This window comes from Oryctolagus cuniculus, chromosome 12 (assembly GCF_051225735.1).
Source record: "Oryctolagus cuniculus isolate XC-2025 breed Fujian yellow rabbit chromosome 12, ASM5122573v1, whole genome shotgun sequence".
Classification (NCBI taxonomy): Eukaryota; Metazoa; Chordata; class Mammalia; order Lagomorpha; family Leporidae; genus Oryctolagus; species Oryctolagus cuniculus.
The window spans coordinates 57,573,692-57,588,938 of record NC_142878.1 but is presented as its reverse complement, the minus strand read 5'-3'; the positions used below and the strand labels follow the sequence as shown (position 1 = coordinate 57,588,938).

Sequence of the window (15,247 nt, the reverse complement as noted above, 5' to 3'; positions counted from 1 at the left end):
TTTCTCTTATGTTTAAATTTTCATTTTACTTGAAAGGTAGATTTGGCCAGGTCAAAGCCAGGAGCCTGGTACTCAGTCCACATAGGTGGCTGCGTCCCAAATACATGAGCCATTACCTGGTGCTTTCCAGGTGCTCATTTAGCAGGAAACTGGATTCGAAGTGGAGGGAGGAGCCAGGAGTCCAACCAGGCAGTCTGAGATGCTGGTGTCCTAAGTGGTGACTACTAGTGCCAAATGCTTGCTCCTGTTTTCTTATATAGCATGGAGATACTAAGTTTTCAAGTTATTAAGCTATGGGATATTTGATCAAAGGACATCAGAAGTGTCTGGACATGAGCAGTAACATCAAATATTCTTTTCACTTGATCGTGTAATTTTAAAGATTTAATATTAATTTGGTTGTTGAGAACAATACAACAGAGTATATACAACTTATTTAAGTAGGCTGCTTGACAACATCCTGTGAGCACCAAGAATTTAAATCAGAGTTTTCATAATCAAGTCCAGGATATAGATGCTATTTTGGAAATAAAAAATTTCACACAAGTAAATTTTGATGGATTTCAGTCAAAGGTCCATTTAATACAGAACCAATAGATCATGAAGTTCTTCATTTTCCCAAGCATAAAATGAGGACAGTGCTAAAGTAAAATTCAAAACTGGAAAACAATGGGTGCCGGTTCTAGTCCCGGTTACTCCTCTTCCAGTCCAGCTCTCTGCTGTGGCCCAGGAAGACAGTGGAGGATGGCCCAAGTGCTTGGGCCCCTGCACCCACATGGGAGACCAGGAAGAAGCACCTGGCTCCTGGCTTCGGATCGGCTCAGCTCCGGCCGCAGCGGCCATTTAGGGGGGTGAACCAACGAAGGAAGACCTTTCTCTCTGTCTCTCTCACTGTCTAACTCTACCTGTCAAATAAATTTTTAAAATTTTTTTTAAAAAAATCCTGGAAAACTATGCGTCAATAATAAATACTGAACTGCAACAGTCTTTGAAGCCAGAGCCAATGCATAGTTTTGGTTTTTTGGATTTAACATGAACTGAAACAAGAAGTGAACAAAGAGCAGCTATGGAAGAAAAAGGCCCAGGAGAAGGCTTAGCTTCAAAACAAGAGACCGTGTGTCTTGTGAATGAATGTTGCCGGCCTCTCTGTTCATTGCATGAAATTGTTACGGATGGTAAGGGACTTTCCCCACAGAGCTAAGGTGAAGAGACTTGAGTTCTAACTCCTTCAGGTTACTTATTCTCAGGCCCCTGGTTTTAATAGCAGCTACTACTCTTTAGTTATTTACTCATGCCTAGTTTTGACAGAAAAATTTTCAATTCTGTGTTGCATGGCTTTACATTTCAATTGTTGTATCTGAACAAATTCCAAAAGTTCAGGATTGCTCAGTCATTTAACAAAAGTGGTCTATCTGGATGTAATTCTGCAATATTCTCGGAATGTGGCTTCTCTTCAGGCCTGGTGAATTTTATTTGGTGGTTGTGAAAGTTTAGAAATAATACAGCTCATACTCAGAGATTTCTAGCATTCTGAATGAAATACCCGCCCCCTAGTTTTCCTGCAAAATAAAAGGGCCCCTGAAAGCAATGTTCGCTACTACCATTTAAAGTTCTCAGGATTTTACCTTCTTCACTCCCACTATTGCCTCTCCTTCTGACCTAAAGGACTTTAAAAAAGCAGTTCTAGAACGTGACAAAATTAAAAGTGTGGCGAAAAATTAGAGGCTCTCTGGCACCGCGTTTATGTAATTGCTTGAGATTGAGAAAGCAAATGAATGATTTCTGCAGCCGGTGTAAGAAAGGGGCTCTCTAGAAGGTTGCGTAGTCAGAAGGCGGAGGTTGAAGCGCTCCTGGCCAAAGACTGGCATTTAGCGTGCCTTCTGGGCATCCCTGGAGAGGCCGCTTCCACCTGCTGGAGGCGGGGCCAGGGCGGAGCTAAGATGCGAAGGGAGGTGACGTACACCCTCGAGCTCGCCAGGCTCCCGGCCCGACCCCAACCCAGGCCCACACCGCAGTAGGCTCTTCGGGCTTCCACTGGGTGAGTACCCTAACGATGACTCAGCCCAGTGTGGCTCTCCCTCCAGAAATATGCGGTCCTTCGGGATCAAGAGTCGGGGACTGGGGGATGAAGTGAGCTGGAGGCTGGAGTCAGACAAAGGCTGGGAGGGGGATGAGGGAGTTGGCAATAAATAGAGAAAGGAGAACCGAGGGAGGAGATTGGCCAGTTCGTCAGATCGCAACGTGGGTAAGCAGGGGTGGAAAGGAAATATCACCCACCTTCAGCCGATGAGAAGATGGAGAGGGGTGAGGAGGCTGGTAGTCTGCCACCGGTCTTTTCTTAGAATGGCAGACTTTGCTGTTGCAACCAGGAGCTGTGGCTCATTGTGGAGCTTGGTGGTGTATGCTGGGGGGGCTAGAGAGCTAGAGAAAGCCTTTTCGTTTGCAGAAAAAGAAATTGGAGGATATGAATATTTCTGTTTCGGGAAAGAAAATGCAGGGCTCTGCCTTCTCAGACTACCTTGACACCCCACCCCTAGGGAAGTACTAGCAAGAGCAGGGTTGGGTTTGCATGTCTGCTGCTCGCAGCATCCATCCTGAAGGGCCAGAGCAGCAGGGGAAGCTGCATGAATAGTGTTCCCTTGTTTTGCAGGCGTTGCAGAAGCCTGCGTGTAGGAACTGTTAACTCCTCGGATTAGCTTCCTCTCCTCACCTGCTCTTTCATCATTACTACCTCCCCAAATCCTAACCTCCAGAATTAGGAAGGTGGTGTTATCAACATCATGACAGCAATACAGAGGGCTCGCTCTGTGCCCGATGTTGTCCTAAACCCTCCTTCATGCATTTGCACACTTAGCCTCACAGCAACTCTATATAATGCAAATGTTTTTATTACCCCCTTTTTGCAGAGGTTCTTGCCCAAGACCACCCGGGTAGTGTGTGGCTCAGCAAGCACACCCACCTACCGGATAGCTGGGTGGGGATCTCAAAAACATTGAGTGTTTGCTATCCACTCCCAGCCTTTCTGCACTTCTTGACCATCTGTGTGTAGGTAATTCCCTCTTGTTAGCCTGTTCTTCCCTGAGACTGGGGAAACTGAAGATGTTATTGTCTCTCAAAATTGAAGCAAGTTTTTGTTTTACCAAGGGAGGGGAAGAGTGGTGCTGGCGGGAGGGGGGGGGGTTGCTGGATTTAAGGGAGCTGCAGAAAGTGTAAAATAAATAAGTGGGTGAGAACTGCCATTTTGATCTTGCTTTTTCAAGAATGCAAGTACAGAGGGAACTGGGTACCACCTGCTTTTTTACTTCTTTAATACCTTCCCACTGTGCTGTCCTGAGTAGCGCAAACACTTAACACAAAACCAAACCCCTAAGGATTTTCCATTGCAACTTCTTTCTGAGTGGTCCTGGAACCACAACCTGCAGTGGTTAACTGCATCAGCACAATTGCCAATTGTGGCCAATATGAGCTTTATCTCTTCTGCAGGTTGAAAATGATGTCCAGAATGGTCTCTACCATGCTATCTGGGCTACTGTTTTGGCTCACATTTGGAGGGACTCCAGCATTTGCCTACAGCCCCCGGACTCCTGACCGGGTCTCAGAAACAGACATCCAGAGACTGCTCCATGGTGTTATGGAGCAGCTGGGCATTGCCAGGCCACGGGTGGAATATCCAGCTCACCAGGCCATGAATCTTGTGGGCCCACAGAGCATTGAAGGTATTTACTATGTTCTGATGGTTTAAAGTATCCATTAGCATTTAAAATAATGTATTTTTATGAGAGTCTATGTTCTCTTTCTATTTTTCTTTTCTTCTTCTACATGCTGTATACATATGTAAGTAAATACACATAACTCACATGAGAATATAAGGTTTGTGTGATCAAGGATCTTCTCTAACAGCTGTAGCTCTACCACAAAGTCTGGTACATAATAGATGTTCAATTAATGTTTGTTTTAAAATATTTATATTTACTTTTATCTACTTGAAAGGCAGAGAGAGAGAGAGAGAGAGAGTGCGAAATTGCTCATCATCTGGTTCCTCACCCAGTGCAACAGCCAGGGCCAGGCCAGGCTAAAACCAGGACCATTAACTCCATCAGGATCTCCCATGTGGGTGGCAGGGACCCAAGCACTTGAGCCATCATTCACTGCCTCCCGGGATGCATTATCAGGAAGCTAGATTGAAAGCAGAGCACCTAGGACTTCAGCTGTCACTCTGATATGGGATGTGGGCATCCCAAGTGGTGGCTCAATCTGCTGTGCTACAATGCCCACGCTGTCAGTATTTATTGAATGAGTGAAGCAGCATCTAGCGCTATCCTTTCAAAAAGACTGAAATCCAAATTCCATGAGTTCCCCCACTGCTAATCTTCAGGAAATTATATTCTGAGATAGCTGCCTTTTTCCTTCCTCCCTCCCTCCCTCCCTCCCTCCCTCCCTCCCTTCCTTCCTTCCTGTTTTCTTTTCCTTTTTTCTTTATTTCTTCTCCTTCCTCCTCCTCCTCTTCTTCTTCTTCTTCTTCTTCTTCTTCTTCTTCTTCTTCTTCTTCTTGGTTTATTTATTTATTTGAAAAGCAGAGTTACAGAGAGAGAGAGAGGTCTTCATCTGCTGGCTCACTCCCCAAATTGCTGCAGTGGCTGGAGCTGTGCTAATCCAAAGCCAGGAGCCAGGAGCTTTTTCCAGGTCTCCCACATGGGTGCAGGGGCCCAAGGATGTGGGTCATCTTCTGCTGCTTTCCTAGGCCATAGCAGAGAGCTGGATGGGAAGTTGAGCAGCTAGGACTCGAACTGGTGCCCATATGGGATGCCAGCACTGTAGGCACTGGCTTTACCCACTATGCCACAGCACTCCCCCCCCCTTTTTCTTTTAAAGATTTATTTTATTTATTTGAAGGTAGAGTTACAGAGACAGAGAGGGAGAGATAGAGTTCTTCAATCCACTGGTTTTCTCCCTAAATGGCCCCAACTGCCAGCCCTGGGCCAAGCCAAAGCCACGAGCAAGGAGCTTTTTCTGGGTCTCCCACGTGGTTGCAGGGGCTCAGGTACCTGGGCCATCATCTGCTGCCTTCCCAGGTGCATCAGCTGGCAGCTGGATCAGGTGGAGAAGCCGGGTCTTGAACTGGTGCCCATATGGGATGCCAGCGATGCAGGTGGTGGCTTAACCCAGAACACCACAGCATCAGCCTCAATAATAGCCATGCTTATAAAAGATCCTTAAAATGTAGGACCTGCAGGATCTGGATTTAATTCTTAGGGTTAACTCCAGTATACCTACAGGATCCAAAAGAGGTGATGACTTTAAAGAGTTGAACTAAGTTAAAACTTTTAAAAATGTAGCAATCTTATTGACTAATAAATTAAGAATAATTAAATTATTCTAGGGTGGCAAAACTCTTTCCCCTGAAGCTGTCAGCTGAGTTTCTGACAATATGGTTGTAATACTTTTGTGAGGCAGCAGTACTCACATGTTTGCTGTTGAATAATTTCTTTATAAAGAGAAGCTTAAAATAGCTCCTGTGAGCTAGAGCTGCAGCATCAGATTGGTGCCCTATTTGCTGCCTTCCCTGGTCCTCTCTGCTGCTGAGTGGCTTTCTCCATGAGGTGGATGCTAAGCTAGTATCACGGGCAATTCAGGTGAAATGCGAGGGAGCGCTTCCTTATAGTTCCAGTGTTTGTCCATAGGAGTGGATCCTTGAGAAAAATATGAATTATCTCTCTGAACTTTCTCAAGACATCCACCCAGCAAATATGATTCTCTGTGGATTGGTTAAGCATAATTTGGCCTGAGTCTATGGTTTCCTAAAAATGCTGTCTGCCTCAGGGTTCTGTGATTGCCGTGAACACTGTTGATATATGATTTTCATCGCTGTCTTGTTACCCATAGTTTTAATCCATTGAGTAAGACTAACTGGGTGAGGTTGTTGTCTCCTTAGGCTAACATTGGATTGCAGGAGAGGATTAATACAAATATTTTGAGTCAGCATAGGGTGTGAAATCAGAACAAATCACACAGGGTTTCTCACCATCCCTTTTGAGAGAACCTAAACCCTCAGTGCCTGCCACCTATTGCTTCAAGCACACCTGTCTATTTCAGACTAGCTCTTTTGAGAGTTAATATCCGCCCTTTAAACACAGGAAGTGCTTGCTTAGTCATCCAGCTGTTGTCATGGAGAAGCTTTCCAAGTTTCCATTAATACCTGAGGCCTCATCACCTGTGCCAAAAATAAAATAAAAAACAGCCCTTCCCTGGGTACCAAAAGCCTATGTTTATCCAGTGCCTCATTTTATTCACTCAGTGTCCAACTACTTAGCACTCAGTATGGACCGGACACTGTGCAGGAGACTGGGGCAGCTCTGCCCTGAAAGATGCACAGTCTGAGGAGTGGGCACACACCTGCACCGTGACTGCAATTCTTCTGGGCACAGGCTTTGGCAGATGCACAAACAGGCTGCTGCAGTGGAAGCAGAGAACAGGACAGTGGCTCAGGAATGGACGGGGTGGATATAGGAAATACTTCCTTGGAGAAGCAATATTTGACCTAGGTTTTTTTTTTAAAGATTTATTTTATTTGAAAGGCAGAGTTACAGAGAGAAAGAGAGATCTTTCACCTGCTAGCCCACTCCTCAAATGGCCATAACGGCTGGAGCTAGGCTGATAGGAAGCCAGGAGCTTCTTCTGAGTCTCCCACGTTGGTGCAGGAGCCCAAGTATCTGGGCTGTCCTCTGCTGCTTTCCTAGGAACATTAGCAGGGAGCTGGATCAGAAGTGGAGCAACTGGGTCTTGAACCGGCACCCCATATGGGATGCCTGTTCTGAAGGCAGCAAGTTTACCCTCTGCGCTACAGAGCCGGCCCCTTAACCTAGGCTTTGAAGTTTGAATAGGAATTCATCAGAGGACCACAGATGAAAAAGCAGGGAGGTATGGCAGTGCCTGGATCAGGACCATTCAGAATGGAAAACTCTGCTTCCATAATTACTCATGAAGCAGTGTGCTATCATTGCAATCTTACATCTCCCCTCTCAGGGACTGAGTAAGGGTCTGACTTGTGTTCTAGTTTTTTATTACTGTGTAACCAGTGACCACAAATGTAGCAGCTTAATACAGCAGCCATTTATTTATCTCAGGTTCCGCTGGTCAGGAGTTTGGCCTGGATTAATTGTCTTCTCTGTTCAGTCTCACTAGATGAGAAATCAGGTGGTGCCCAGAAGTGCATTCTCAGCTGGAGCTTGGAGTCCTTTCCAAGCCCCTAAGGTCATTGGCAGAATTCAGTTTCTTGAAGCCGTGGGATTGAGGTCCACTTTTTCTTGCTGGCTGGAACCCTGTCATTGATGAGACCTGTTTCAGCTCTTACCCACTTGTCCTCACAACATGGCAGCTCACTGCTGCAAAGCCAGAATATTCTTTCAAAGGTAGACTATCCCTTTAGTCTGGTGACTATAATGTCATAGAATCATGGGAGTGTCTTTCCCATCCCCTTTCTCCCATAACAAGGGAGAGACAGCCCATTGTAGTCAAGGTCCCTCTGCCCCATACTCAAAGGCAGAGGATGTTGTAGGGCTCAGCAGGTAGGAATCTAGGGGTTTATTTAGAATTCTGCCTGTTAGGCCAGCGCTGGGCTCACTAGGCTAATCCTCCACTTGCAGCGCTGGCACCCCAGGTTCTAGTCCCGGTTGGGGTACCGGATCCTGTCCCAGTTGCTCCTCTTCCAGTCCAGCTCTCTGCTGTGGCCCTGGAGGGCAGTGGAGGATGGCCCAAGTGCTTGGGCCCTGTACCTGCATGGGAGACCAGGAGGAAGCACCTGGCTCCTGGCTTCAGATCAGCGCAGCACACCAGCCGTAGCAGCCATTTGGGGGTGAACCAACGGAAGGAAGACCTTTCTCTCTGTCTCTCTTTCTCTCTCTCTAACTCTGCCTGTCAAAAAAAAAAAAAAAAAAAAAAAAAAAAAAAAAAAAAAAAGAATTCTTCCTATTACAGCTTAGTTGAAAGCTAACAGAAAATAGCCCAATAGATCCTTTGAGTTTGAAGGAAAAAAAAAAGCCTGGATTTTTACCAGTTTTGGAATTGACATTGAATTTATTGGTAGTCTGATACCTACTCAAGTGAGTGTAGCAAATTTTCAATACATCCATTTATTTGCATTGTCTCTTCTCAGACACATTCACTCCTGCTAATTCTCTCTCACATATGTGCTATATCTTCTATATCCTTTCCAACAAGTATTTTAGAATTTTATTGTGAAGAACCAAGATGGAAAATATTTTTTCTAGTTTTTGTAGAAAGAATATACATAATGCATGTATTCTGACATGAAATTTTAACACACTTTTTTTTTAAAAAAAAAGATTTATTTATTTGAAATGCAGAGTTACAGAGAGAGAGAGAGAGAGAGAGATCTTCCATCTGCTGATTCACTCCCCAAAAGGCCTCAACAGATAGGACTGCCCCAGGCCAAAGGCAGGTTTCAGGAGCTTCAACCAAGTCTCCCACATAGGTGGCAAGGGTCCGAGTATTTAGGCCATCCTCCACTGCTTTACCAGGTGCATTAGCAAGGAGCTGGATCAGAAGTGAAGGAGTCAGGTCTCCAACTGGCACCCATATAGAATGCCATTGTTGCAGGCACTGGTTTAACCTGCTGCACCAGAGAGCCAGCCCCTTAACACTCATTTAACATGGTAGTTATGAACACAAATTATTACTAAAGGTACCTGAAATTGAATGCCAGCTCTATCATTTATTAGTGGTGTGGCCTTAAGCAAATTACTTAACTTTTCTAAGCTCCTATTTAGCTTAGGGGTAGGATGTAAATTTATTTACTTGCAAGCAGGTGATACTTCAATGCAGAGAAGTGAAAATATTTAGCATGCATGACTGCACTAATGTGAACTCTTTTGTAAATGAGCTGTTATCACCAACACTGTATGCAATTACTGGATGCTAAGTTCCTTGAAGTCAAGGCTGTTCACCACCCAACACATAACACATAGAAGAGAGACACCTGTCCTGTTTCATCTACTCTCATTAATTGTGTGATTTTTGGGTTTTATTAATCTCATTATTAAAGGTATATATAATCTCTACAGTGAGAGAGAGAGAGAGACAGAAAAAAGGTCTTCCTTCCATTGGTTCACCCTCAAAATGGCAGCTATGACCAGCGTGCTGCCTCGATTCGAAGGCAGGAGCCAGGTGCTTCCTCCTGGTCTCCCATGTGGGTGTAGGGCCCAAGCACTTGGGCCATCCTCCACTGTCCTCCCGGGCCACAGCAGAGAGCTGGACTGGAAGAGGAGCAACTGGGACAGAATCCAGCGCCCCAACCGGGACTAGAACCTGGGGTGCCAGCGCTGCAAGTGGAGGATTAGCCTAGTGAGCCGTGGCACCGGCCTATATAATCTCTTAAGCATAGGATTTGGGTTCACTCTAAATTACCATTAGGTCAGCATAATCATACATTCCATTAAAAAAGTTCCTTTCTTTGATCACATACCCCTTTTGGTTACTGTACAATTCTTCTGCTTCCTTTTACAGCAAGAAAAGGAGTTTAAGAAGGGAATGACCCAGTGTGTTGAATGCTGCTAAGAAGCTGCATAGGATGAAGGTAGAGAGTACAGTCTAAGTGTATTTAGCATGGAAGTTGCTGATCTTGACAAGTACTGTCTAAAAAAAGCATTTGAAAATTAACATCGCAAAACTGCTGATTGTACTTCTCATTCTCTGCTACCTTTCATGTTTCAATTCAACAAGTATTTATTGTCAGGCATTGTTTTAGGTACTGAGGAAATTAACATAAACCTCAAAGTGGCAAAGCAGGGAAATATATCCCTTCAAAAAGTAGTTAAGTAAAATATATAATATGTGAGTGGTTGTAAGTGCTATAGAATGCAAAAGAAATGAAGGAGGTGGAGGGAAGTACTTAAAATATGCCACTTGGAAGGCAGGCAAAAATCTGAAAGAGCCCAGAGAGTTAACTTTGTGATTAATGGAGGGAGACTTCACTAACAAAGAAAACAGCAAGTGCAGAAGCCAGAAATGGGCAGGAAGGGGTTAGTATGGCTGGAGTTCAAAGACTCCAGGAGATGAGAATGAGATTGGGGTAATGGCAGGAAGAGGAGGTAGGATGTTGAGGGGCAGAGGGGCTGATTGCATAGGGTTTTAACGTCCTGTGAGGGCTTGAGCTTTTACTGAGTGTATTTCTGAAGTCATTGCTGTCTTTGGCCATTTTGCTGTGGCTAGCTACCTTTTTAAAGGATTTCTGTGAGTGCTGTGCTGAAAATACCCGTATGGGGAGGGAGTAGCAGAGTGAGGGAGGTAATGGTCCAGGTGAGAGATGATTGCTATATAATGTGGTCATATTGTGGGCATATTTGGAAACTAAAGCCAACAGGATTTGCTGGTGGGGTGGAGACTGGAGCTGAAAGGGAAGAATCAAAGGTGACACCAAGATTTGGGGCCTGCCTGAGGACTGGGAAGAGGAGCAGTTTTCTGCAAGAGGGGCAAGTTTTCACAGTTCTGAACTGAACCAGCAGAGGGCCGACTAGACTAGAAGTACACTTTCCAGGGTTCCTGAAAACTTGGTAGCTAGTCTCTGGATTGTTAGTAGCTTTAAGTGGTTACTAGAGAGGAGGCATTAGCCCAATACACCCAGGGAGTGGTGGGGATTATTTTTTTACTTCTCTATGAGTACCTTAAAAAGAGCTTGGTAGGGAACATTTTTTTTTTTCAAATGTATATACTCTTAGCCCAAACTAAGACAAAAGGGAACCCATTTGATGTTGTGTGTGTGTGTGTGTGTGTGTGTGTGTACACTTTAAATATATGAAGAGCACGTGCTTTGATAGCAAGGATTACTGAGGTTGAGTCATGGTCAGATTATTTACCAGTGGAGTGTGATCTTGGCAACTTTTCGGAAACTGATGTATAAAATGAGGCTACAGCTTACTCTCTCACATGCAGTCAGTAAGTGTTGTTAGTAACCAAATTGCAGGCCAACTTTCTCCCTTTACATCTTTCTAAAAACATTTATTTACTTATTTGAAAGGCAGAGTAATAGAAAAAGATAGACAGAGAGATTGATCTGCCCTCTGCTGCTTCACTCCCCAAATTGTTGCAACAGCAAGAGCTGAGCCAAGCTGAAACCAGGAGCCAGGAACTCCATCCTGATTTTCCACGAAGGGGAAGGGCCCCAAGTACCTGTGTCTTCATCTTCTACCTCTCAGGATGCATTAGCAGGAAGCTGGATCTGAACTGGAGTAGCCAGTACTTGAACCAGGCACTCAGAGATGGGATGCTGGTATCACAAGCTGCAGTATTACCTCTCGCACCACTGCACCTGCCCCTTTAACTCTTTAATGACTTGCCCCGATCTTATTATTGATTACTCATCCTCTATAGCAGTACATTTTAGATATGCTCCAGTGCACCTTGTATCTCAGCAGGGCCCATCTACCCCTAAGCCCAAGGTTGCTCATTTAACTCCACGACTACTAAATGACTACTGTCGTTATTTTATCCCCCCAGAAATAAGGAAGGCTACCAGCTGGCCAGGGGGGCAATTCAGAGATGTTTTCTGTGGGCTGAGAACTCTTTGGAGTCAAAACTAGTTCTGCCAGCTGACACTAATGTTGGGCTTGGATGCATCAAACCAGAAAATATGTTTTAGTTTTCAGTATGGTAACGACCTCAGGCAAAAAATTACCTTCTAAGTACCAAATCTTCGTTTTCCCCATAATTTTAGACCACTAGTTATCTAGCATTGTGAAATACCAAACACTGGACCATTAAGATAGAAATTTATTAGTATTAGCATTTGATAGTCCTGAATAATTTTAAACATATGTTGCCAAACAAAAAGACCAAAATTCTTTTTTATAAGACTGATTTTTGGAATCTGAATTTGTTATTTCAAAATAAAGAGGACCAAGATTATTCTCTTAATAACAAGTGTGAAAATAGTCCCTTGCAAGGTAGCCTATTTGAGGAAGCAGATCCTAAGGAGTCTCCTCTCGGCCAGTTTGTGGTCTAGGTAAAGGAGCTGCAGTACCTCTACTTTGCCACAGGGAGGCAACAGCTTCCTCCCATTGGAAGATGGAGATGAAGAGAAATAAACATGAAAGAACAGTACAGGAGCCTGTTTTTCCTGGTTTCTCTCTGCAGTTAGAAGAAGGAGTGTAGGGCTGACTCTTGATCTGGGTATCCTGGATCTGAGTTATCCTCATCTAGGGGGCATCAGTGAGAACACCGGGTTTATAGGCTCCCTGCCCCCCAATTTTTCACTTATTTGAAAGGGGGAGACAGAGACAAAGAGAGAGAGAAAGAAATCTACCCTCTACTGGCTCACTTTCACTCCCCAAATGTCTGTAACAGCTAGAACTGAGCCATATAGAAGCCAGGAGCCTGAATCTCCATCCAGGTCTCCCACATGAGTGCCCAGGAGCAAGTACTTGAACCATCACTGCTGCCTCCATAGTACACACTTTAGCAGGAAGCTGGCATTAGGAGCAGAGCTGGGACTTTATCCCAGTTACTCCAGAATGGGATGCCAGTGTCCCAAGTGAGGTCTTAATCCCTGCACCAGATATCTGTACCCTATGAGTTATCTTTGAGTAGACCATGGCCTCAGACTGAGTTAACAGTTTAAGACAAGGTTTGGCCCATGCCCTTCAAGATTATCTTGAGTCTGCTGTGAACTTAAATCCCTAAAATAGTCCCTGGGTGATGCACAGTTTTCTATGTTGAACAAATGCATGGCTAATAATAGAGAAATTAAAAAGAAATAGGAAATTTTCCTGGTGGGGGGGTAAGGGGCACAGAATTGGGAAGATGAAAATGATGATTTATTTTTATGTATATCTAATATGCCTCAGGACATCCAGGTACAAGTGTCCAGAAGGCACACTGTTATATATGTGTATAACAGGAGAGATGTGGGGGCACAGGGAAAGGTTACAGAGTCATTCCCATATTAGTGGTGGTTGATGCTACAGGAGTAAATGAGCTTATCCTGGGTGAGTATGAAGTGAGAGGAGCAGAGCACCTAAGACCATGGCTCGGAGGACCCAATGCCTAAGGGCAAAGTAGACAATGAACCTACAAAGGAGACTACACAGAACTGACCAGAAAAGAGGAGCTAGAAAGATGAAGTATAAAGAAGGCAAAGAAAGAGTGTCCCATGAAGGGGCAGCCATCAGGCTGGGGCTGTGGCATTGTGGGTTAAGCCGCATCTGCAGTGCCAGCATCCCATATGGGTGCCAGTTCTAGTCCCAACAGCTCCATTTCCAATCTAGCTCCCTACTAATGCTCCTGGGAAAGAAGTAAATCTTTACAAAAATAGAAAAGAAAAGAAGGGACAGCTATCACCACTGTCAAAGTCAGCAGATTTTGACAGAGGGAGGGAATGTGAAATAAGCCCATTGGGTATGAAGTATTTACCAGCTGGGGCAACATGGAGGTGACTGGGGGCTTTGGGCAGAGCTGGTTCAGTGGGATGGTGGGACTGAAAAGCACACTGATGGCCTGAGGTGATAATGGGAAACAAGGGAGAAGACACAGGTGAAGGGGAGAGGAGGGAATAGAAGTTGGGCAAAGGTGTGTGTCAGGGGTAGCGGGGTAGGTATTGTATAGCTGAGGAAGGTTTTGGTTAAGGGTGTTTTAGGACAAAAGATTTGAACTTGTTTAAGGGATAATTGCTAAGAGCTGGAGATGGGGAGTGAAGAGTAGTGTCCGAGGAGGTGGAAGGGGTTGAGAACTCAAGCCGGGTCCTTCCTGCATTGGGGAAAACGAAAGAGGCAGAGCTTCAAAGTTGGGAGGTTTGGCCTCAGGTGTCTGCTGGTGTTTGTACTATTTCTAGCCACTTGCTTAATTAAAATAAGAATGAATGTAGGAATGAAATGCAGTCTCCTAAATCTCTTCTCTTGCCACTTATACATCTCATATGCCTCACCTCTGTTTTGTTGTTACTATTGTTGATTGAAAGGCAGAGAGAGAGAGAGAGACTCTGGTTCACTCCCCAAATACCTGTAACATCCAGGACTAGGCCAGTTCGAAGCCAGGAGCACAGAACTCCATCTTGGTCCCTGGATGCAGGGACACAAATACTTGAGCTATATCACCTGCTGCCTCCTGGGGTACACATCAGTAGGAAGCGGGATCAGCGTTGGAGGTGGGACTGCATCGCAGGCACTCTCATAGGGGTTGCAGGCAACCCAAACAACAACTTCACCAGTTAGCCAAATACTTGCCCCTCTGCTCTCACAATATTTTGAAATTTCAGACAACACTGTTTTTAACTATTTTCATAATCTAAATACCAGTTATTTGCTAATTGCATGATAAACTTTTTATACTTACATGTTATAACTCCCAAACATCTTGTAGAATAAAATCCAAGATCAAAAGATCTAGAGGGTGTTATCTTTGTCCATTGTTTTGCCTAACACTAATAACTGCTTTAGTGAGGCAAAAGCCTAGAACAAAAATGGAAAATAACTTTTTAATGGGCCATTGGGGAATTTTGTGCAAACACTTTGTGTCATTGCAACAGTGTGATATAAAAACTTAGCATGGTCTTACTACATTCACAAAATGTGAAGTCATGCGAATCTTGCCAAAATAACAATTTGTCAAGAATCACAGTTTCAAAGTGGAAGGCTTAGTAATTATAAACAATGCTTATTGCATTTTCGCTGATACACCGAGATTGTCGTCATCCTTGATTTGGATTGTTCTGGAATTACGTAGGCTTTGCATCATATGAGATCTTCAGTTCTCTCTTTCAATAAAATGTGGCTGTCTGGAGTGGCAAAGAGGGACACAGGGAAGCAATGCAACTGCTGATGTTCAGCTTGCTGGGTAATGATGGCTAACTGCTGTGCCAGCCGTCTGACTGCAGCACAATCCTTGTGAAATGCTCACTTCTGTGAATGTTGAAGTCCAGACAGGCTTGAACCCCAGAGTATTTTTTAATGAAAGCCACTAGAACCCAGGCGTTTTGTTTTTTAGGGTTCTCCAGAGACACAGAACAATAAAGTACTATGGAGAGAAGGAAAGGGTTATTTTAAAGAAGTGGCGCCCATAATTGTGGGGGTTGGCTAAGTTGAAAATTTACAAGAACTGGCCAGCAAGCTGGAGACCCCGGGAGGAGTTGATTTCATATATATATATATATATATATATATATGACAGATAGAGTTAGACAGTGAGAGAAAGAGACAGAGAGAAAGTTCTTCCTTCCATTGGTTCACTCCCCAAATGGCCG

General features: G+C 44.4%; 1 protein-coding gene across 3 annotated transcripts in view; it reads left to right on the top strand.

Annotated features, from left to right (window-relative positions):
• The first annotated feature begins 1,902 nt into the window (after window positions 1-1,902).
• The window catches only part of SCG5 (secretogranin V), a 68,164-nt gene continuing 54,819 nt past the window's right edge, over window positions 1,903-15,247 (top strand). For 2 of the 3 annotated variants that reach the window (XM_008269251.4, XM_008269250.4), the window contains exons 1-2: window positions 1,903-2,038; window positions 3,484-3,716. In XM_008269251.4, the coding sequence (XP_008267473.1) occupies window positions 3,491-3,716 (226 nt within the window). In that variant the 5' untranslated portion in view covers window positions 1,903-2,038; window positions 3,484-3,490. Of the gene's footprint in view, window positions 2,039-2,131; window positions 2,246-3,483; window positions 3,717-15,247 lie in introns of those variants that run through there. The other variant, XM_002718004.6, reaches the window with a different exon arrangement.